This window comes from Phalacrocorax aristotelis, chromosome 8 (genome assembly GCF_949628215.1).
Source record: "Phalacrocorax aristotelis chromosome 8, bGulAri2.1, whole genome shotgun sequence".
NCBI classification, from domain to species: Eukaryota; Metazoa; Chordata; class Aves; order Suliformes; family Phalacrocoracidae; genus Phalacrocorax; species Phalacrocorax aristotelis.
In genome coordinates, this window is record NC_134283.1 from 37,507,840 (window position 1) to 37,529,529 (window position 21,690).

The window sequence follows — 21,690 nt, forward strand, 5'->3', positions numbered from 1 at the left end:
TTTGAGCTATTCCCCCCGCCCCCCCCCCCCCCCCGGCGCCTTGCAGCGGCTGCGGGGAAGCTGAACGCTGCAGGTAGCTCTAAGCATTGTGGGATACATCCCCGCACATCCCGGCCCGCCCGGGCCTCCCGCCCTGCCTCTGCCCCCGGGGCGGCAGCACCTGCCCCGCCGCTGCGCCCCGCCGAGCCCGCCCGGGGCGGCCGGGGGGCACCGCGCTGGCGGCGGCGGGCGCAGCCCCACGCAGCGCCGGGGGAGGGGGCGGGAGGCTGGGAGGGGAGGGGGTGAGGCCGCGCAGCCCCCGCGCAGCCCCCGCGCCACCCCCGCCCCGCTCACCTGGCGCTGCGCGGGGTGCGATGCTCCGCGCCGCGGGATGCTCCGCTCCGCGCCGCCCGCACAAAGAGCAGGAAATGGCTGCAGCAAGTGCACTTCCGCGGCTCTCCGCCGGCCCCTCCGCACGGCGGCGGGGGGAGCCCCGGCCCCCGCCGCGGGAAGGGGCTGGAGCCGCCCGAGCAGCTCCTCCCCCCGGGCAGCGCGGGGGATGCGCGGCGGGGCCGGGGGCCGCATCCCCCCGCGGCGGGGGAAGGTTGGGGTGGCGGCAGCGCGGCGCCGGCGGGCTCCCCGGCGGGGAGGGGGGAAGACCACCGCTCCCCCTCTCCCCGGTGCACGGCGGGGACAGGGCCGGGGGCGGCTGCCGCAGGCCCCCGGAGGCCTGGTCCTGAGCGAGTGCGTTGGGTCCCTGCGAAGGCAGGACCCGGCTGGGATTCCCCATCTCCCGGCTGCTGAGCCTGCTGCGTGTCAGGTATTCAAGCCTGTCTTCCCCTCGGAGGACCTGTACCACTCCGTTAGGTTTTTCCTTCCATTTTAACGAAAGCCCTGTTTATAGAAAACACATGAAGCCTTGGATCACTGAGCACATAAAGGACCAAATCCAGAAGGCAATGCCTTTGCTCAGAGCTCCAAGCCTCTTCTGAGTCAGTACCATAGCCAAAAGATCTTGCTTTTGGCATCTGGCATTTCTTCAGGGACAACTTTCCAGTCCTTCTGCTCATGCTTGTTTCTAAAACTCCAATAGAGCTCTTCAGATCTACTGTGAAATCCAGACTGGACCTCTTACAGCTTTCAGAGGAACAACGCCTCGTGGTGAGGGGATAGAAACCCTGTATGGGCCTGCGTTTGTTTTCCTGTAGCCCTCAACTTCTGATGTGGCTGGGTGTTTGTTGAAAGACATTGGTGGATACCCAAGGGCTGTTGAAAGTCTAGATGTAAGTCTAGGTATATTTCCTTGGTGGCCCTGGCAGTGTCCCTTTCCTGAGGGAAAATGCTAAAAATGCGCTTCCTGGATTAGAGAGGCAGGTCCCGATTCCTTGGAGACTGCTGCTCTGTTGTCCGTGCTAGTGCGGGGCTGAGCTTGCGCCTCCTGGGTGTATGTTGGCTCCGCAAGGAAGCTTGGACACCTGGTTCACACTGTAGTGCTGCTACTGTAGGTTGAATGGATGCCATGGGCTGAAGGCACCAGGGTCTGCAAGCTACAAAGGCAGCAAGACACTCTTAGAAACTATCTTCATTTTAACAAACAGGACCATACCTGAAAAAACTATTGATAGCATCTCTATGAGTAGACTCTTCTCCTTCCCCTGCATAGCATTTCTCTGTCTCACCTTTAACAAACGCTTTGCAGTCATCATTCTTCTTATTACTATTTATTCGTTGTCAGAAAAAAATCAGTAAGTGAGCATTGTTACTGCAGATCCGAAAGATTTAACAGCTGATACTGCTCTGAAACCATGGGTGAAACAAGGTCAGTTCAAGAAAACTGTGGCAGTAAAAACTGCTGTGGACATTTTTTTGCACAGTTTAATCTGCTCCCATTATCTGTCAGGCTCAGGGTGATGGGAATTCCATGAATGTTATGATATTATTTTAATTTTCTACTCTGTGTTGTCTTAGATCATAGCATACTAGAAAGCTTCTCTGCATTTGTCCTGCGAATCTCTCCGCAGGCTGGGAAGGATGGCAGCGACGGCAGGCCCTGCACAGCTACGGGTGCAGCTGGTTATGTGTGGAGGGGAGAGATAACATGGTGGTGGGGTGAGCTGAGCAGAAGATTACACACAAATTGGAAGTGGCTGCCAAGTGAGATTTAGCAGAGCCATTCACCTGGATCCTGCCGCGCTGACGAGCGCAGCGTTCAGAGAGGACAAAGCCAAACATCACATAGAAACGTGTTTATTAAAAAATGTTTCAGGAAATCCTAGATTTTTTTCAGGCCTAATGTTAAGGTAATTATTCACTGGAACAAGCACCTACAACCCCCAGGGTGACCAACGCATGCCCAGGAAGGAGCTTTTCATGGCTAACATTGCCGCGCTTGAGCCCCTGATCGCCACTGAGAAGCATCAGCTGCTCTTTCTCAATGAGGTTACTGCTTGACGGCCTCTCCTAGCTGGGATGCCAGCCTGGCTGTGCCAGTGTTTGGCCACTGCAGCAGCAGGTCGGGGACATGCTGGGACAGCTCTCTGGGCCTCGGCTCCAGCCAAATATGCAACGTAGGCAGAGCCATGCACCCACCGCCTCCGATAACCAGCAGGCAAAAGTAGGGACAAGCACAAACTCCCACCTTTCTGCAGAACAGCCAAGCAAAGAGGGTCAAACTAGCGAAGGGGGAAAGGTTTAAACATTCAGCGTGTTGCAAATACTTTCCAAGGAGACAGGGAAGGGGTATTCAGAGATGGGCTATTCACTTTGCGGCAGGCAACAGCTGATATTCTCATCTCCACTTTGTGGCGAACATCTACAGTTAAGCTACGTGAAAGCCACAAGCCAAAACTTGCCGTAGAAACTGCTATGGTGGAAGAAGACTGTGTTACAGGGTGTTAATATCTTGACGTTATCGCAGTATGGCACTGCCCTTCAGAGATTCGTGGAGTGCCCTATAAATAATAGCGTGAAAACACCCTTTGGGAGCACTCAAATATTATTACGCCCATTTCAGGAAGATTCAGGGATTTTAAAGCCACCACAATGCAAGTTCAGATGTAGAAATTTATGTGTCCTAAGTAAATTAAAAAATTTGCAGAGATTCTGAGTACTTCCTACCCCCAATAAAGCCAGCACATAAGCTAACCCCAGAACATAGCCATAGTTCTGGGGAACAGAGATATTCCAGAAAGCCAGAAGCAGCCTGTTTGCTTCTTGATGAGGAGGATTTGGAGGAAGAGCAAGCTGTATGATTATAAATATAAAGCTGTATAATTATAAATATTATATGAGCATGAGGTTGGTTTTTGCACTTTTGCTAACAAATAGGAAAAGCCACAGTTGGGACTCAGCAATTTTATTGTTTGTAAAAAATACGTTATCGTGTACGTAGAAATACTACAAACGAAAACTGAACATAAACCATCACAATATTATTTTGTGCAACACCCTTTAGCTAATAAATATTACACTTATCCAAATATAAATACAATCTCAGAAACATTATCTAGCGGAGCAATATTGCTGCTACTTAATAGCAACCTCCTCAAGCTCGACAGACCCCTGGTTCCTTCCAGGATGGAGGGGGCAGCAAGCCAGAAGCATAACTTTGTGAGCCTGCAGATACCCCTGCCACAGAGTGTCTGTGCTCAGGGAAGAATCATTTCAGAGTATCCTGTGGTTGTACGGATTGTGTAAGTGCGGTTGAGAGGGGGGAGAAAATAGGGTTATGGCCAGCTGTCCTAAAATTCGGCTATAGGCGTGCAGTTTAACATCGTTAGGGCTGAAAACTTCACTGGCTAAATGCAAAATTTAGCATCACCAGAAAGTGAGAACGGGCTAACTCAGACTAAAGGATGAGAGGGACAAAGAGAAACTTAGCTTAAATTCACTGTAGGCAAAAAATTAATTTTCTGTTTATAGATGCTCATATTCCACAAATTGGTTCAGACTACCAAGAGACTTTGGCAGCAATTCTGGTTTGAAGGTAGCACTCTGATCCTGCATTTAGGATTGACAGCCTCCGGTCTGAATGTTAGGATTCTCCTTGCCTGGGAGAGTCGTTCTGCATGATATTTGTAGGATTAAACCAAAGAAAATAATGTGGAAACAAAGCAAAGCCGGAAGATATATAAGGCAGGACCTAATGCCTTGCCTGTATCCACATATCTGAAAAGATCTTCTGGCTCCTAAAAGCTACCCTAGAACCGTGGGCCTGAAAAATACCGAAAACTAAGCCTCCTTCTCTAAAGAAATAATTTGACATAGGATATGTGAGATCAGGGGGTTACATTATTTCCTTGTTCCATTTTTGTTGGCAAACATATTTGAACCTGACTTCTGTAATGACAGGAGAGATTGCTGCTGGAAGTTTGCACCTCAGAGTTTTTGTGAACTACTGTCACATCAGGTTTACCTGTGTTCTCGCCTGCCCAGACAGAGAAGCATCGAAAAATACTGCATACAGGCACATATCATCTGTGAGTCCTCTTGACTTCTCTAGTTATTACTAATGCTAAGCAGAGTCCTGATCTTATTTACAAATTCTGCAGGCCACTACCACCCACACTTCTGGTTTTGAGGCCAGTTATGTCAAAACAGTGTGTCTGTCTTGTGGTGAAAAGTAGATTTTCACTGAAATACCAGGAGAGAGATATTGTTTATACCTTCTTCTGCTGTCACCACATAATGTGGAACTCCTCATGGACCCAGGCAGTCCATTCGCGTAGGAGTTCTTCTTTGATCAGTCCCTAGAGGATTCACCAGTTTGTTCACAGAAGAGAAAAATTTACTTGTGATGATCCAGTTACCCTTTGAAGTAGGAGAAAAGTCTTCTCATTATCACCGGTGCACTGAGTACATACTCTGCATGTTTTCTCCTCATGGTGACCCTTCTGAGCCCTCTGGCTCCTTCCTTCTAAATACAGGAGTCCGGGAGTAGGTTCCTGTGCCTTCCACAGCTAATCAGGTCCTGGGATCCTGTCTTGTCCTGCACTGGAGACGCACAGCACTCTGCCCTGCTCAGTCCTCTCTACTCAGTTCAAAGAAATTGGACGGAGATCACGTATTTATCTTCTGATGTAGAAAGACTGAAGAAAAGACTAACACAAACTTTCAGCTTTGACTCTCCCCCTACGAGAATGTCTCCATTTGCACCAGAGAGTCCCATTTTCCCTCTCACTATACAATGCAATTTGAGAGAATTTCAAGACTCTTCAACACATTGCTTTTTCTCTTCCTTCCTTACAAACTCGCATGCACACACAGGCACCTCATCAGCTTACCGGGTACTGGAATCCTATTCCTGGTATGCCACAATTTCAGAGAAAATCACGCAAAGGGAGAACAAAACCACCTTAAAATATCACCATCAGAAATGCAGTCACTAAATCCAGCCTGTTCCCCTGTGTCCCAGGCTTATTCCTGTTCAGAGCTTTCAGGTCCAGCCTACTCTGAATTAGCGCACCATGGAAATGTCTAAACGTTCTTCCTCAGTCACAGACAGGGCTATTTTCCCCAGGGAAGACCTTAATTTGGGAGTTCACAGAACTGAGATAGCAAGGTCAGATCTCTTAGTTTTAAGGCTGTATCTTCAGGAGAAATACATTTGCTGGATTGTGCTCAATTGCTGGTTCTGCTTGTAAGCTGCAAACCACATTCTTGGCCAAACCAAAGCCTGTGTCTGTCTAGGCTCTGGAAGATGTGGGGACATCTTGTCTGCCTGGAGGTATCAGCCTCTGCCCTCTCCTTCTCCCCAGGCATATGGCAAGTGTCTACTGTGAGAGGATTCCTGTTAATGCTTTGTGTGGGGAAAATCCAGCCATCTGCCCTCTCAGGACTCTCTTAGCTTCGCTTAGCGGCCGGTGCCATGATTACAGACCAAATTCAGAGATTTCACTCAGCTGATACAGCAGAACAGAAAAGGATGGCCGGTCATCTTTCCTCTGAGCAGGGGAGAGAAGAGAGAGGGAGACATTAATGTCAGCTTGTGAGGAATGGCAAGGTTAGGAAGGAAAACCGTGTGAAGAAACTGAGTATTAACAAAAATACAATCTATTGTTATGGAGAAAATGCCAGTGAAAGAATGAGCTTCCTTCTGTGCAATGTTTCTTTTCTACTAGCAGTGAATTTTGCCTAGTGGACATAAGTACCTTGTAATGGGTTGGCTGTCATTTTTACCATCACTATTAAAACTCAGCCCCACAGATCCTCAGCTTCCTTAGGAAGCAAACTGTTGAATTAACTTGAGTTAGGTGCACTACATAGACTTCTCAGTGAGGACAACATACTCTATAGAAACAGCAGCTTAAATAAAAGGTGAAGAGCCTATATTTTGCTTGCTAGGGCAGATGAAAGTTGCAGAACGCTTCACCTCCAGGATTTTATCTTGTGTTAGCATGCAAAGTGTATACCTCTCTCTCTTCCTAAAGGCCAAGGGCAAGAGAACTCTCGTCTTTGGGAACTAGGGCTCTCCCATCACAATACTAACCATCCTCCAGCAGTGGCTCATGACCTCATAAATCGCCTTGGAGGCCAGCTTGGGTTTGTAGAGCCGAAATCCCGCATTGATTTCTTCCACCACTTCTGCATTGGTGCGATTCTCGTAGGGGATTTTACCTTCACTGAAGACCTCCCACATCAGCACTCCTAAAGCAAACGAAAAAGATCACAAAGAAGCAAATAAAATCCTCAGCTGGCCCATGGCCACCTTCCACTTGCTCTTCTCTGCAGCTCAACATTGGTGTCTGTTACTTGGAAAAGGATTTTCTCAGATTCTCAGTACACATCTGAAAAATCAGGTCCTAACACAGCTGTACAGTTTGAGGATGCCAACTAGGATCTCTGCCAGGCACTGGACTGTGTGGAAGTACTAGTTTGGTCACCGCAGGTTTGGCTTCTCTGCATCCTACTTCATGACAGTCTAGCGTGACAGGGATGTCTTTCCCCATGAGTCAGATGAAATCTAAGTGTGTTATGTGTCAGAAAGCAGAGCAGTGTCGTATATCCTCCCAGACTGTGAAGAAGAGGGAATACTTGTGCATGTACTACATCCATATGTGTATCTGGGAAAGAGAACCCACTTTTGTCACCGATTCAGTTTATCTAATTTAATTCCAGTTAATCACATACAAGAGACATGTCATTGATGTTCCTGCCTGCAGTATGTCCTATACCAGAACCTACTTGTACTTTGGTGAGACTTGGGAGCAAGAAAGCAATGTGAACTGCTCTATTCCTGTTAGTCAGCTTAGCCTCAGTACTGGGAACTCCTCACCTGCAAAACGTCCCAGTTGGTGTGATTCACTGGGATCAATTCACATGCAATGACAGCGGAATTTCAAAGGATCGTAGCACATTTTTCCTCTTTTCCTAAACGGTCAAGTGTTTTCCTATGATTACCGTTCAGAGCAGTACAGAAGCTTGTGCTTCTCTAGTGTGGTGGAAGAGAGAAACGCAAAGAGAAAAAGCCCGTGGAATACGTTGTGATTGGCCACCAGATCAGAGAGGCTCTGCAAATGGAGTCAATGCAAGGCATCTGTGTTATTACTAGGTTTAATTGTTTTGGTCACCTAATATGACTGACTTGGTAAACTGTGTTCCAACTGTATTAGAAAAGGGAGACAGATAGACTGATGTGAAATAAAGTTGTGTAACTCCACAGTCAACTTTGCTAAATAATGCCTGCTTTCCAGCTTTGAATTCTTCAGATAGGAAGAGGCAAAGAGATTACATCTCCTCACCAGTGATACTGGCTCTACTGAAGAATATGCTAAGCAGTTGTGCTCCCGCAGTGTGCAGATTCCTGCACTGGGAATTTCTCACACCCATTTTGTTCTCCTGTGCACAGCAGGATTTCAGGACTGGCAGAAGAGATGAATGGGCTGCAGAGTAGCGGAGCAGAAAGCTTCTCACCGTCATGAGACCATGACATGACAGAGGAATCCTCTTATGCAAACCCCACTGGATGGGGAGATAACAAGTCTGACAGATGTACAACACTGCTGTCTGCACACTTCACAAAGAAGGACTGACCAACGCAATCAAAGCTCACCAGTGTGTCATTCAGCCCTGAAACTGGAGTGAGCCAACTTCACCAGGCTTGGCTTGACCATAAATCAAACTGACCACCCTTTTTGGAAGCATCTGGCTCTCAATGTACAGGCCAGCTTCCAATCTGTGAAGCAGAAGAACATTTTTACCAAAGCAGCATCTCTCCCCATGTCACTGCCACTTTGCTGTGAGGTGTCAGAGATAGCTCCACTGGCAAATGTCTCTTGGCATTACGTGGTGAGTGCTGACAGCCTCCTCCACGTGCCAGGAGACACGGAAAGAGGAATGGTGCTCTCTGAAGCATCCCTGGGTTGGGTTCTCAAAGGCTGTTCCGTGGGTCTGAGCACCCAGCTCCCACTGCACTGCTCATAACCCACCACAGGAATGCACAACTTCAACCAGCATGAGCTCCACAGCAGAGCACAGTAAAGGGAGTGGGAAGCACAGAATTCACAAGCACAGACTAGGAAAGGTTATAATCCTGCATTATTTACTGCTAGGCCCGGAGCTGAGTGGCACCCCATTGACTGTGTGCTGTGCACAGCACACTGCACCGATTCATTCTGCAGTACTGCGATTTGCATGTTAGCTGGAGATGGGCCAGATACGTTAGTGTGCCAGATCAACAGGCCAGGGGATAGCCTTTGTTATCTCCAGTGCCAATGACTTTGGGAAAAAAATATACAACAGCTTTCTTATCTATAAGGGTCCAGAAGGGAGGCCAAAGAACAGACTCAAATCATAAAACAATGCATTGGGGAGCAGGAAATGAGGTGAGAAAATGTGAGCAGTGAAGTAATATTTTCAGAGTGGCATAAAGCAAATGGCTTATTTTCAGATTGGCATAAAGCAGAGCAAACTTGGAAAAGCAGAGGATTTGAGTGAAGCATCAGTCCCACGACTGACATGCAGAGAGATGGAGTGCCTAAAAGTCTTTCCTCTCCTTTCCTTATATAATCTTGTCAGTGACTCTCCAACTTTTTCTTGGACACTCCTGCTATATCACCACAAAACAGAGTTCATTATTTGGTGTTACATAATGTCGCATAGGTATAATACATGAAGTTGGCAGTATATGCAGTGTTCCAAAGTGTCTAGGTAGTTTGCTATTGTTTCCTTTCTTTCACCTAAATGACTTAGGCTTGCTTTCTTAAGCCATTATTCAAGCAAACACCCCTGAAGCCCAAAGGACGTAATGTTTAGAAAAGTTTAGTTGAGGACTGAGGTTTTTCTGAGCTGAAGTTCGTTGATTTTTTTTCCATTGTGACAATTGATTCTTACCAAATGACCAAACATCAGATTTGGTGCTATAGTTGCTGTAGGAGAAAACCTCTGGCGCAGACCACTTGACTGGAAATTTGGTACCTGTGGAGCTGGTATACTGATCGTCAAGGACAATCCTGGAACAGGAAAAGAAGGGAGCGTGCTGAGTAACTCCCCCATCCTGTGACAGCCCTGCAGGGAGTGTGCACAGCCTCGGTGGCATTACCTTGACATCCCAAAGTCAGACACTTTGACCACGTGGGATTCCCCCACCAGGCAGTTCCTCGCGGCCTGCAAGAAAAGAAGGTGCAAAGGCAGAAGGTCAGAGCTGAAAGACTATCACAGCCACTCAGTTGCTTTCATCCTGGCAGAGGAGATAGTGCTTAAAAAAAGGAGAAGCAAAGTGACATCATACCATACAAAGAGGGTGAAAACTTGAGATTCTCATGCTTTCTGTACGTTTGATGGCCAGCATGTTCCTGTTGCCAAGAAAGCTGTACAACCACCAGTCTGACTTGCAGGCCCTTGTTGCCCAGAAAAGGCAGAGGAAGCCCCTAAAATATCCACATCTACCCACGGTCCTTGCTCCCCTAATAAAACAGCAGCCGTGACTTATACGCATTGATTGAACACCATGTATTTAAAAGTATTTTATCAGCAATGCACGTTTACGCATATGGTAAAACAGGACATCACTGATTTTAGACACTAAGAGTGGTCAGTCCCTGGGAACTGTGGGAGCTGGGGCTCTCGGGGAGCAAAAGAGTCCACTCAGAAATAAAGACAAACTTTATGTCCTCGTTTCCTCTCTCTCAAACACAATTAAGGGAAATAGATTAATCAGCGCTCCAGGGGATGCTTTTTTTCCCTAAAGTATTGATGCTGATTCTGCAATAAGGGACAATACTGGATCGCCTGTCAACAGATAGGCAGGAGGAGTGTGAAAACTGACATTAAGGGAGAAAGGGAAAAGCCCAGCTGAAGCAGAGGAAAAGTGCCTGGGACCAACATACCAGATCTCTGTGGATGACAGAGTTTTGTTCCAGATAAGCCATTCCTTCACACACATCTTGGCACATCCCCAGCAGGGTTTCCTGTGAAAAGCTGCCCCGCTGGCTCTTGAGGTAGTCTGACAAGCAGCCGTTCTCCATGAACTCAAACACCAGACAAATGGGAGTATTCTCAAAGCACACGCCGTAAAGCTGGACTAGCTTGGGGTGAGACAGCTTCCTGTGGGATGGGGAGGGAAGGTAGAAAAAGAGGCTGAAATAGGCACAGTGCCATCTATCCTTATAGCAAGTGTGTTATACATGGCCACCTATGTCACCCTGTTGCACCCCTCTCTCTACAAAGGACAACAACTAACGCAGAAAGAAGAAAATGTATAGACCAAGTCTAACATCAAGCAGCACTAAGTATCATCCCATTTTAATGGTAATGGTCACCAAAAGACACTTCTGCATGGAAAATCATCCAATCAAACAAAAAAAATCCACTTCTGTCTACTTTGAAGGGAGGGAAATGTCAAAAATACAAACAAAATCAATAAAACCAAGGAGAAATATTTTAAATTGTGCAAAGCCAGAAAATTGCACAGGCAGGGTTTTTCAATAAAATTTCCCTCCAATTTTATGAGATTTTAAAAAATCTGATTATTTCTGACAAAAGCCACTTCACTCTCCACAACACACCATCAGTTAACCCTGCCTTCCAGAACAGCAGAGATCCGGAAGACCATTCTGGATATTGATAGACTTACGAGCACAGTAATACACCTACACTTTGAATTGCCTTCCTTTGGAACCACTGGACCTCACAGGTGTCTCTATATACTATTTAGATACATAGTAGATAATCCAAGTTTAAATTCCCCATTCATATTCCTGAATATTATCACAACACTGTGGTTCAGTCTCGTGAATCCTACAGGTTCTGATTTTCTTGGTGACCCTGCTACTTACATCAAGACTTTAGCTTCCTCAATGAAATCTTCTTCAGACATTGCTCCTTCACGAATGGTCTTTATGGCTACTTTTGTCTTCTCCAGCAAGTAGCCAAGGTATACCACCCCAAACTGACCACTGCCAATTTCCTGTACACGGGTGAGCTCAGAAGGGTTAATGACCAATTTCCCTGTTGATTGTAAGGGAGAAAGAGTGAGGATCTAGCAGTAAAATATCAATCAAAAAGCTTTTGGGGGTTAAACACTGAGACAGGAGTCAGAGTGAGACTTTCTGGCTCTCCCTCAAATTGTCTGTCTGACCTTTGGTAGCTCATTTGACTAGCTCATGCTGCAAGTCATGTTCAAGAATAGGAAAAACAACATCCCCTTTCTTTCCCTATTTGTCTTGTCCATCCAGTTCTTCAGGGAGGATTGTTTCTGTCATGCGTATGTGCACTACCGAGCATAACATGGTTCTGAGTTTCTTTGATGTCTCCAAGAATTATAATAAAGATAATACCAGCAAAATTCTGTAGATAACTATATGCAAATAGAGGCATCTTTCAGGAGAGACTCATCTTTCATCAGGTTATGCTGTGCTCCCACTCCCACCACCTTTGTTCAGCATTCATTTCAGTATTTAATGTTGACTTCTTTGAGACCCTGGGGTTCTCATCACCTCCCTCAAGGCACTGCACGATCAGTTCATTCAGTTACCAATGGTAATGACAAAGATGATGATTCAGTGAATGGTGCAGTGTAAAGATCTGAAGAAAGCTATTTATTGCAGCTATAGTCGCATGAATATTCATCAATATCCATGGGGTATTCAGGATCACCCAGCTAACCAGCCAAGGAGCGTGATTCCCGTAGGGGCAAGAGAGTAATTCCATACCATAGCTCAGCCCTGCGGTGATTGGGGCCTTTTTTCTCCAAGAAGAGACTGCATACCGCAAACGAGTGACAAGACCTGAACAACGGAAGAAAAGATGGGTTTTAGTTATTGTCACAGTCATGGGAAGTGTGGCTGTCACTACCGCAGAAGGGAGTCTAGATACTGGAAGCAGATTTATTGTACTGAGTTCTCAGCTCCACTTGAGGGCAGCTGAACCTTTATTCAAACTGCGATTTCCTGCCTGCTGAAAGGAAGCCAAATTCTCAGCAGTTTCAGCTTATTTCCTGCTTACACTGTGTCAGCAAATGTGAGCTCTGAGTCTCTATTAAGTCTGTTAAAATTCCAGATTGTACCTTTTATTTGTAGGGTACTTTTGAAGTCAAGGGTTTCCATTGGTAATCCTGGACTGTGGGAATGGGAGTCTTTGGTGACTCCCATGTCTGGTTATGGATCCTGGCCATGTCCATAACTTTGTGTCAAATCAAGGCTCGGGGATATATCACCTCCTGGGCAAGAAGGCCCTGCAGTGTAACTCAGATAGTTTGGTCTGGCAGTGATGACACACCCAGGACTCCCAGGAACAAAAAGACTATCTATAGTATGTCATTATGGCATCTGTGTTGGTCATATCAGCCTTAGAAGGACCATGAAGAAGGTGTAATGCTGGAAGCTGGCCTGAAATGGTCATTTTCCTACCAACGAAGTGCCAGGATAAGTGGAAGAAAAGGTGATGCCATTTAACATTTCATTGGAAGGACAGAGGGCTTGGGAGCCTTCCTTCATTCCAAACAGTCACCTGGCTGCATGGTAAAACAGCAGCTTTCTGGTCAGCATCACCCTTTACTCACCTCCCGCATTATGCTGGTGATAGTTAATGAGTTCAGGGATGCAGTCAAACACATGCTTTTCTGCCAGGTAATATCGCTTGGGAAAGTCAGTTGTCTCATTGATGTGATAATGCTTTATAACAGGATTGTTATCCGTGCTGAAAAAGATGAAGTTTTCTTTGAGGAAAACTAGATTGCAGCAAAAAGACAGGAATTTGAGAAGTGGAACAGGAGCAAGCAAAGGGGAGAAGCTTCCTTATGCAGAATGAATGGGAGAGGAGCAAGGAATGAGCTGTAATTGCTAACGAAAGCTGTGGACTTGTATGTTCTCCCTCTCACTCATAGATGGTCTCATCTCTAGAAAGGCTGAGGTTTCCTGATAAGAGCAGGTTTGAGTACTAAGTTTCTCTGCCTCTTCTTTCTGACACAAAACTTTCTGCCCCATCACAAACCCTTTCACTAGTCTTGTGTTACCCACCTCTGTTGAGTCCAGCATATAGTCCACATTGATCCTACCGACACTTCAGCTGGAGGGACAATTTCATCAAAATTACAACCCCAGTGAGGTGTAAGGTATTATTTATAGGCATATATTTAGATGCAGGGAGAAATGGAGCCTTTAATACACTTCGTGAATGGCAGCTAACTCTTCTGCCTTTTTTTGGAAGAGTTTTCCTCTTTAATTTTCATGAGCCTTCTGCTCTCTTTTTATAATGCCAAAACAACTATAGAGATTACACTCTCATAGAAGCCATTTCATTGATGTAATTGATGTGAAAAGCTGCTGAGCTCAGCTGTACCTCAATGCTTTGGTGAAAACAGAGACTGTGTACATGCCAGGCTGCCTCGAATCTCTCACCATGAAGGCACCTTCCCTACCCTGTAACAGGAGCAAAGGAGAGAAAACTGGTTAGACACATAATGGAAAAAAAGAAGTGGGCTCGAGGCAAAGCTCTGCTTGTTTCAGCCCTGTCTACTGCTCAGTCATGAGGATGTGTTAAATATGTAGGAAAAAACCGAGCCATCAGCCAGCTGACAGAGCTTGGTCCGTTCCATGCGCAGCTTTTATGGCTGCCCAGTGCCTGCAGGTACACCCAGCTGGTTTCTTTTGGGTGCTATGTATTTTTAGATCAGTTTCCTGAGGAAATGAGACTTACGTGCTTGTACTGAGTATGTGTGGGTGTGGGTATACGAGCATGTGTCTTTCTGTCCCTCTAAGCCTCTCCTCTAGAAATTTTGAACCCATCGATTGCTTTCAATCCTATCTGACAGAATACTGGTGATATCAGTTTCCAACAAGTTCAATGAAAGGGGCAGCCGATTGGAAAGTCAAACCCCTTTGATTGCCCTCTATTGAGAGAGAAGCTGTCGAACAAAAGTACAATTTATTCAATGCCAGAGACTCCATATGGGAATGTATGAAAAATAATTTACCAATGTACCACAAATGGGAAAAGCTTGGACAAGATCTTGCCCTTTCATAGGTACCCCAGTCATCCCATATCTAAATGTGTAGGAAAACAGGCTTCCTCCACTCTGGCACTCACAGAACAATTTTCCTTTTTAATTTTTCACTGTAACCATTTTCTACTCATTTGAGTGCTAAAGTGTATCACAGGCCGTGATCCTGCAGGGCCAAGCACTAATGGATCGGATGGCAGAGGAGAAGATTTAACATAACAGTTTGGACTAAACCATGTGTAGACACATCCCGTAGGATTTTGTAGGAACTAAAAGAATTTTTAAAACTGCACAGAAAAAGCTTTTATTTCCATAAAATACTATAAATCCAAGCAGCAACACTTCATCTGGGTCTCCTTTTAGTGTAAGAGCTGATTTTAAAACTAAGCTTGTGTTTGTATGGAAAATTTGAACAAGAAGTCTATTCTTTTTAATTTCACTGCAGTCTTCACTGGAAAAGTCTAGCTTAAGAAAAATTAAAGATGCGCGTTCACATGCACACACACACACAAAACTAAAAAAACCCACCCAAACCCATGTTCTTGGCTTTCACCCAAAATATTTCAGCTTGAGATTGGTTAGACTTTCAGAGAACTACTGGCATCTGCAGGCCTCCTGCAGAGACAGAAAAGATGAGCTAAAATCACAGTTTTCAGTCGACACAGTGTTCTGAAACAGCATTTTCCATCAGCCCCAGTTATTGTGTGTGTTTGACCAAAGAAGGATGGCACAGCTCTCTGCCCACGCTCAGCTGCCATGGAGGTAAGGGTGGTTGATACTGGTCCTTTATCTTGCATCGCATGCTAAGAGCAGCCAAGGACAGCAACACAGCAGGAACCCAAGGTTCAGCTCTCTCTTACACAAAGCAGCCCTTGCAAGTTCTCCTCATTTGTCATTAATTAATTACTATTGCCCATCCACCCCACATGTAACAGTGGTTTACCTCATCCTTGAGGAGTGTTTCTGCTTTGCTTCTGCTGATGTTCTTATTGTACCATCTGAAAACATCAAAAGACTCCGAGTCAGCATTTGTGCTGAAAAGCCTCTGAATGGAGTGTCCCCAGCGCTAGCCACGGCACATTATGTGGGGTAGGGACATCTGAGGCTTGTAGCTTCTGAAAGAAATCCAGAGCACTTAGAGGTACAAGATAAACATAGGCACAACTTACTCATATATTTGCAGATTCTCGGGTGATTTTTCCACCAGGTAGCTGCTTGGCACGTAGCCTTCATGCCTGTTAAAATACGACACAGCATGAGTGTGCTAGACAGACAGGATTTTCTCTGCATCTGTAGGAATCAGCCCTGAAAGACTTGCCTGCTCTTTGCATGATAGAAATGCTGGTTGTTATGTATTTAGTAGGGTAACTGGAAAAGGAAACAACTGGTTGCACCTCTAAGCTTGGAGAGTTTCACAATTTTTTCCCCCACATGTATGTCAGTGAATATCAGCCTGAGCTGAGGACTATTTATTTTTTTTAAATTAACTTTCAGACCCTTTTTCTTCAGCTGCCTGAATATGAGCAACATCAAAGGGAAGAAAGTTACCGTAAATAACGTTCCATCGCTGTTTTCCTGTATAACAGAGGATGCTTCACAAAAGTTATACTAGAAGCCAGAATATATGTTAATAGAGGAAAAAATTGGATTTAGAAAGGATTTGTAAATTGGCTGTTGAAAAGGGACTCACCCATTCTTATCTTGAATCAGCCACCAATGTTCCTCAGAGCTGTCAATCACATAATATTCCTCGTTATATTGTAATGTCAACTCCTGCGGATTCTGGGCTTCGTAGTCGTATATGGCCATGACTAAGGCTTCCTTTGGGTCTAGCAACAATTTCTGCACAAATTAGGAGAAAGGGTCATCATATTCATATTCATAAACACCAATGGCATGCTTTCTAAAATTATATTTCCCTGGCAGCACTGGTGTCCTCTGGGTTCAAAAGCCTCAAAGCTAGGAAAGCACCCCAGGGCATCTAGTGGGGTATAGTGGCGACATGAGAATTTTCAGTACTTTCAATGAATTTCATATAAAAATTTTAGTTGCACAGAAAATAGTTATGTACTCCTTCTTAGGATAGGATTACCTCTGTCTGATCTATTCTTCACTGATGTTTCCTAAACTCCTCTTAAAAGCCTCCAGTGATAAAATCTCCATGGCCTCCCCAGAGGGACTGTCCCAGTGCCCTGCTACCCTCCAGTGAGGCACCCAGCCCTAACAACCACCCTGCTTCTCTCTTCTTATTAAATAAGCCAATGACATTTTGTCCCATCCACAAATGGGTTTGGAAAATTAATTCTCTGTTCCTCTTCACAGCAACTTTTCTCATATCCCTGCTACTGCCCCAGTTTCTCTTTCTATAGATTGAAAAAAAAAATACAGTTGAAGCTTCACTCACCATTAGAAGGCTATTTGTGAAACCAAGTTGTCTTTGCAGGACTGAACCTAACTCTAGTGGGATTCTGCTGGTTTATACGTTACGGACAAAATACTGAAGGTAATAGAAAAGCCCAGGGAATGTTACCACAGATGATATTTGAGGTCACTGCACCGTGCTGAACCTTAATGAGGATATATTCACCACTGCTAGTTAAACACACAGGACACCAAGGACAGCTTAGCGTGACTCATTGCACTTACCCAGTTATCTTCAGGAGTGGGAGGAAGAGGCTTCTTTGAGGCTGAAATGAAATCAAGAAAGCTAATTTGAAATAGATCTGGACAAAACCAAGGGAGAAACCATCAAGGCAAAGAATTAATAAAGATGATACAAAAGCAATGAAGAGCAAGCCTTACTCTTTTAGAGTAAGACATGCCAACAGCCTACACAGTGACTCTCAGCCACACAGCATGGGTTTGAAACTGGTGTACAGATTACTTAAGGAATCACCCAGATACAAGGTCAAGGTGTCCTGGGTGAAGAATGATTAAATATGCTTTTTCAGGAGACAAAGTAAAGATTACGCCTGGCTATTGAAACCACAGAGGAAATATGGTTAGGACAAAATAGGACACATAGGGTTGAATGCATATATCTCAAGAAAGTTGTTATTATGGCTTATTGACTGACCACAGCTGATCAAGTTCCTGGTTCTCCATCTCATTCCTAAGACAGCACCAAGCATCACACAGAGGAAAATGTTAACTCAAAATAAAGAATGCCATCTACAGTAACAGACTAGCCAGAATAAGAAATATCCCAAGAAGGCAGCAACATGTCTCTTGGAAATGTAACATGATATTCTTTGATGTTCTGTAAGAGACAGATTTGATCCTTTACTTTTGCTAGGAATAAATATTTTCAAGGTCAGGATGGTCTTTACAATTCCCATACCAGTTTTGGTGGGGTCATACTCCACGCAGCCAGGTGCCATCTTCTCTGTCTGAGCACAGCACCTCCATTTGCCATCTATCCAAAAATCTGGATGACACTTTGAAACCAGACTGTTGTTGTTTCTCGTTTCTGGAAAATGTTAGGGGAAGAAAAAGGAGGGGAAAAATGAATTTATTTCCATTCACATCAGCTCTGAAAGACATCTAGAACTGAATAGAAATAATCTGTGCTTTAAAGAAGCTTCTTATTCTTGTGAAATCAAGCTTTGGTGAATATTATCAGCCTCCTTTGTTAATGTTTTCCTTTCTCCCAAAAGCAGTGAATGCCACCACGGATGTGGGGGAACAGCCTTCCTGCTGGTGATGGAGCCCATACCTCTCTACTGCTGAAGAACAGAATCCGACCAAACGGACTCTCTTTAAACTGATAATCACCACAACCACAGAAATAAGGTCTCATAAAGAGAAGGAAAACCTGGCAGACCATATATGGATGATTCCCATGAAAGACTACAGCTCTACAGTATGTGTATACATAGGAAGCCGGTACTTGCTGCTTTGGCTTGGTGTTCAGAAGGAGCTGTACAAGCTGGCATTCACCAGCACTAAACATTTTTTTGCACATGTAAATAAATACCAGACTTGAATGTCTGCATGAGTGATTAAAAGGCCTTCTTTCTGAAGCTCATTCCCTCTATCTGTAACACTAATTTTCCTAAATAAGAGAAAAAATTTCTGCTCGCCTGTTTCAAGAGACTATTCAAATTGTCAAAGGGAGGGGACAGTCTCAAAATGTTAAATGGGAAGGGGTGATAAAGTAGAACCTTGGAGCAGGTGCACTCCAGAAGGGGAATAACTGGTTGCAAGAGTATGTCCATCAGGTACAATGTTTTCAGAGCGAACAGCACAGCAGCTTCTGTTACAAAGCAGGAAAAGGCAATTTTCATGTAACAAAGTAACACCTTCCTTATGTGAAGTATTTTGCTTCATTTCTGCCTGCCGTGGTTAGTTATTGTGCCTTCACCAGAATTATTGCACCGAACCACAGCACAATTCAGGAGGTGAACAGGAAATGAAAGCTCCCCGCAAAAATGTTTCTTAATAATCATGATTCTCGAAGAAGGTTGTCATCTAAACAAAAAATCTATTAATAAGAGCTGAAAAATCTTCTACCCAGAAACGATAATCATTTCTAAAAAAAAATTAGCCATATGAAAATTCTCATCTCTTCATGAATAAGAAACCTCAAATTACAGTAAGATAGTAACAGTTTATCCTAGAAAGAGGCAAATAAAGCATTCCGTGTCCAAATTTTCCACTGCTGCTGACAACACAGCCACCAAGTTTACAAGCAATATGATTTTATAACCTCATTCCTCATTACCACTTTGCATGATTAGATAAAAGGCATCGACTCCTCTTGCACATTTTCTCTGCATTATAGCTTGTCAGAAAACTGTGTGGGATAAGTAACTTCAACAATTAGGTGGGCACAGGGGTTTCATTACCTTCCTTCAGCTTACAGACCCATCTCTGCCGGCTCTCGCGATTGGGTGCAAACACGTAGAGTATGTAGTTATCGTGGACTATCTGGAGAGGGGAGTAAAGAAGAGAGCCAGCCATTAGAGACATTCCCAGATGCACTGGGCACAAAGAATCACTGAAGGAAACAGATAGCAGCCCCCATAATAACAAATTACACACAAAATTATGATGTGGGCAAGTAGGATAACAGGGCCTGTTCAGAAACATCTCTTAACCTCATTGACTTTTGATTATTTAAAATAGAGTAGAAGCCCTAATCAAAAACAGAATTCTAGACAAGCAATGGTTTAGATCAATCTTATGCTATTAAGAAATGCCCATGAAATCAATGGAGATGTAGCAATTTCAATCTGCAGAGGATTCAGCCGGTTACTCACTGACTGCATCTTATTATTCTAAAGTACCTCTGGGGAAATGGCATCTGTTTCTTAGCAGTTTCTAGTAAGATACCTTCACTTACGATCTAAAAGCCAAATGTAGCTTTTCTTGTGTCAGTATAAATCTCAAGCAACTCCCTGGAGATTATTTGGATTACTATTATTCTTCAAAGTTTTTAATAGCTTTCACTGGGATTATAGAGGGGAAATAAACTGGAGCAGATGAACAATGAGCAATCAAACTCATCAACTTGGCCTTGATGATGAACAAATGAAGGAAGAGAAATACCGAATGTTTGTGAAGTTTCAGACCAGGGAGTAAAATCATTACAAGAACTGGAATGTCTCAGAAACTGAATTGGATAACTGCATTTGGGCCTAAAATTTGATGCATTGCATAATCTAATCGACATTTCTCTCCCGACATTTATCTCAACAATTTAATTCCAAATGGGACCTGGTCTCTTTGATACACAGATGCTTTAAAAAACTTTGGCCACTGTCTTTAAACAGAGGTTTCTACAAGAGAGCAGCTGTATTTTAAAGTTTCTCCAGGGGTGTAGATGAGGCAATGCTGATTATTGTTCAAAGAACAGGAAACATTTACTATCTCTTGGCCTGAAGCCCTTGCAGGCACACACAGACAGCTGTGTGACTCAGTTTGCATGCTATGGAGAGATAAATTATAACCTCTTGTAAAAAACAGAAATAGGGGAGGAATAATTCCCACCCATTTAAAGCCACTCCTGTTGATATTATTGTTATGTCTGTATAATGTTTTGACAATCTAAGGCAGATTTTGAAATATGCAGTAAGCAGATCTCCAAAAGACGTAGCCACGAGCATGCACAACTGCACGAAATCACTCATTTCATGCCTCTCTGTAAGGAACTCACTTGCCAGATGAGCCACACAAAACCAAAAAGCCACTGGTGGTTCCACAGAAGATTTACAGCTGGGTACAGCCAAGATAGTTAAAAAAACCCCAGACAATATTATTTTACAAAATACCACAAATTTGACTGTGGGACAAAATTCAGATGTGCTACAAGCAGGCGCAATTACCACGACCTCAGCAGAGCACTTTCCATCATGACTGGTCCGCTGTTACCATTCCACCAGTACTGGCCACTACCTTCACTTTATTTTGCTGTTCCTACAAGCATTGGAGATATGGAGATATAGATTTGAAAATTCAGACTGAAAATAAACAGATCTGAGCATTTGTTCCTTCTCTAGTCCATGTTCACCCAAGTTAGGAGCAGCTGAGGTTTCCCCATCAAGCTTTCCCCCAGCCAGGCAGCTTCCACCCAGCCCCAGTTCCTGTCAGGGTGTTCATCGAGAGCTGTTTGCGACAGAATCTTCTGCTGTTCCCAAATGCCCATAAACAAAGCCGTAATACTCCAATCATCTGGTTTCCTGAGTGCTCATTATGCACTAACTTAACAACATTTTGTTATTCCAGGACAATTTTGATGATCCTGGCGGGGGACCACCCCAAGCTGGAGGGAGAGTTTCCTGACCCAACCTGATCTGGCAAATTATTTCCTCTCCCTTCTCATATCTCTGCAAGGTAACATTTTCCAGGGCTCAGACTAGAACATGGTAGATATGCACTTCTACTGTTCAAATGAAGGTTTAGAGAAAACTCTACAAGCTACTTCGTGATTTGTCAGAATGACAGTACCAAGCCAAGCCTCCAAATTGATGCTGGTTTTGAGAAAAACAAGAATGTTAAAAAAAAAGAAAGAAATCTTGCTTTATGGTTTTATTTTTTATTTTTATAAAGTTATCTTTTTTAACATAAATTGTGTACATGGGTCACAATCATTAGCTTTTATCTGCAAATGTGAGTCCAGATAATTCACTGTTTTAAAGCCATCTGTGAACAGACGTGGTCCTGTATTCTGGTAAATGGCAGCACAGGGGATAACGTAATAAACTGGGAATTTGTGTTGCAATAACTGAGCAAATATTCTTTGGCATTTATGTTTACATGGAAATGTAAATATA

The 21,690-nt window shown here is 44.3% G+C and overlaps 2 protein-coding genes across 3 annotated transcripts in view; both read right to left on the reverse strand.

Moving 5' to 3' along the window:
- Window positions 1-452, reverse strand: part of CYFIP2 (cytoplasmic FMR1 interacting protein 2) — a 57,248-nt gene extending 56,796 nt beyond the window's left edge. For both annotated transcript variants that reach the window (XM_075102613.1, XM_075102608.1), the window contains exon 1: window positions 334-452. The gene's annotated coding sequence lies outside the window, so the exon portion shown is untranslated. The remainder of the gene's footprint in view (window positions 1-333) is intronic.
- A 2,868-nt stretch (window positions 453-3,320) lies between these two features.
- The window catches only part of ITK (IL2 inducible T cell kinase), a 33,537-nt gene continuing 15,167 nt past the window's right edge, over window positions 3,321-21,690 (reverse strand). The window contains exons 3-17 of the mRNA XM_075102616.1: window positions 19,264-19,345; window positions 17,757-17,885; window positions 17,063-17,103; window positions 16,107-16,258; window positions 15,586-15,651; window positions 15,360-15,414; window positions 13,756-13,835; window positions 12,977-13,113; window positions 12,129-12,203; window positions 11,253-11,424; window positions 10,305-10,521; window positions 9,518-9,582; window positions 9,310-9,428; window positions 6,467-6,624; window positions 3,321-5,921 (exon numbers count right to left, since the gene is read on the reverse strand). Coding sequence (XP_074958717.1) covers window positions 5,850-5,921; window positions 6,467-6,624; window positions 9,310-9,428; window positions 9,518-9,582; window positions 10,305-10,521; window positions 11,253-11,424; window positions 12,129-12,203; window positions 12,977-13,113; window positions 13,756-13,835; window positions 15,360-15,414; window positions 15,586-15,651; window positions 16,107-16,258; window positions 17,063-17,103; window positions 17,757-17,885; window positions 19,264-19,345 — 1,620 coding nt within the window. The 3' untranslated portion in view covers window positions 3,321-5,849. The remainder of the gene's footprint in view (window positions 5,922-6,466; window positions 6,625-9,309; window positions 9,429-9,517; window positions 9,583-10,304; window positions 10,522-11,252; window positions 11,425-12,128; window positions 12,204-12,976; window positions 13,114-13,755; window positions 13,836-15,359; window positions 15,415-15,585; window positions 15,652-16,106; window positions 16,259-17,062; window positions 17,104-17,756; window positions 17,886-19,263; window positions 19,346-21,690) is intronic.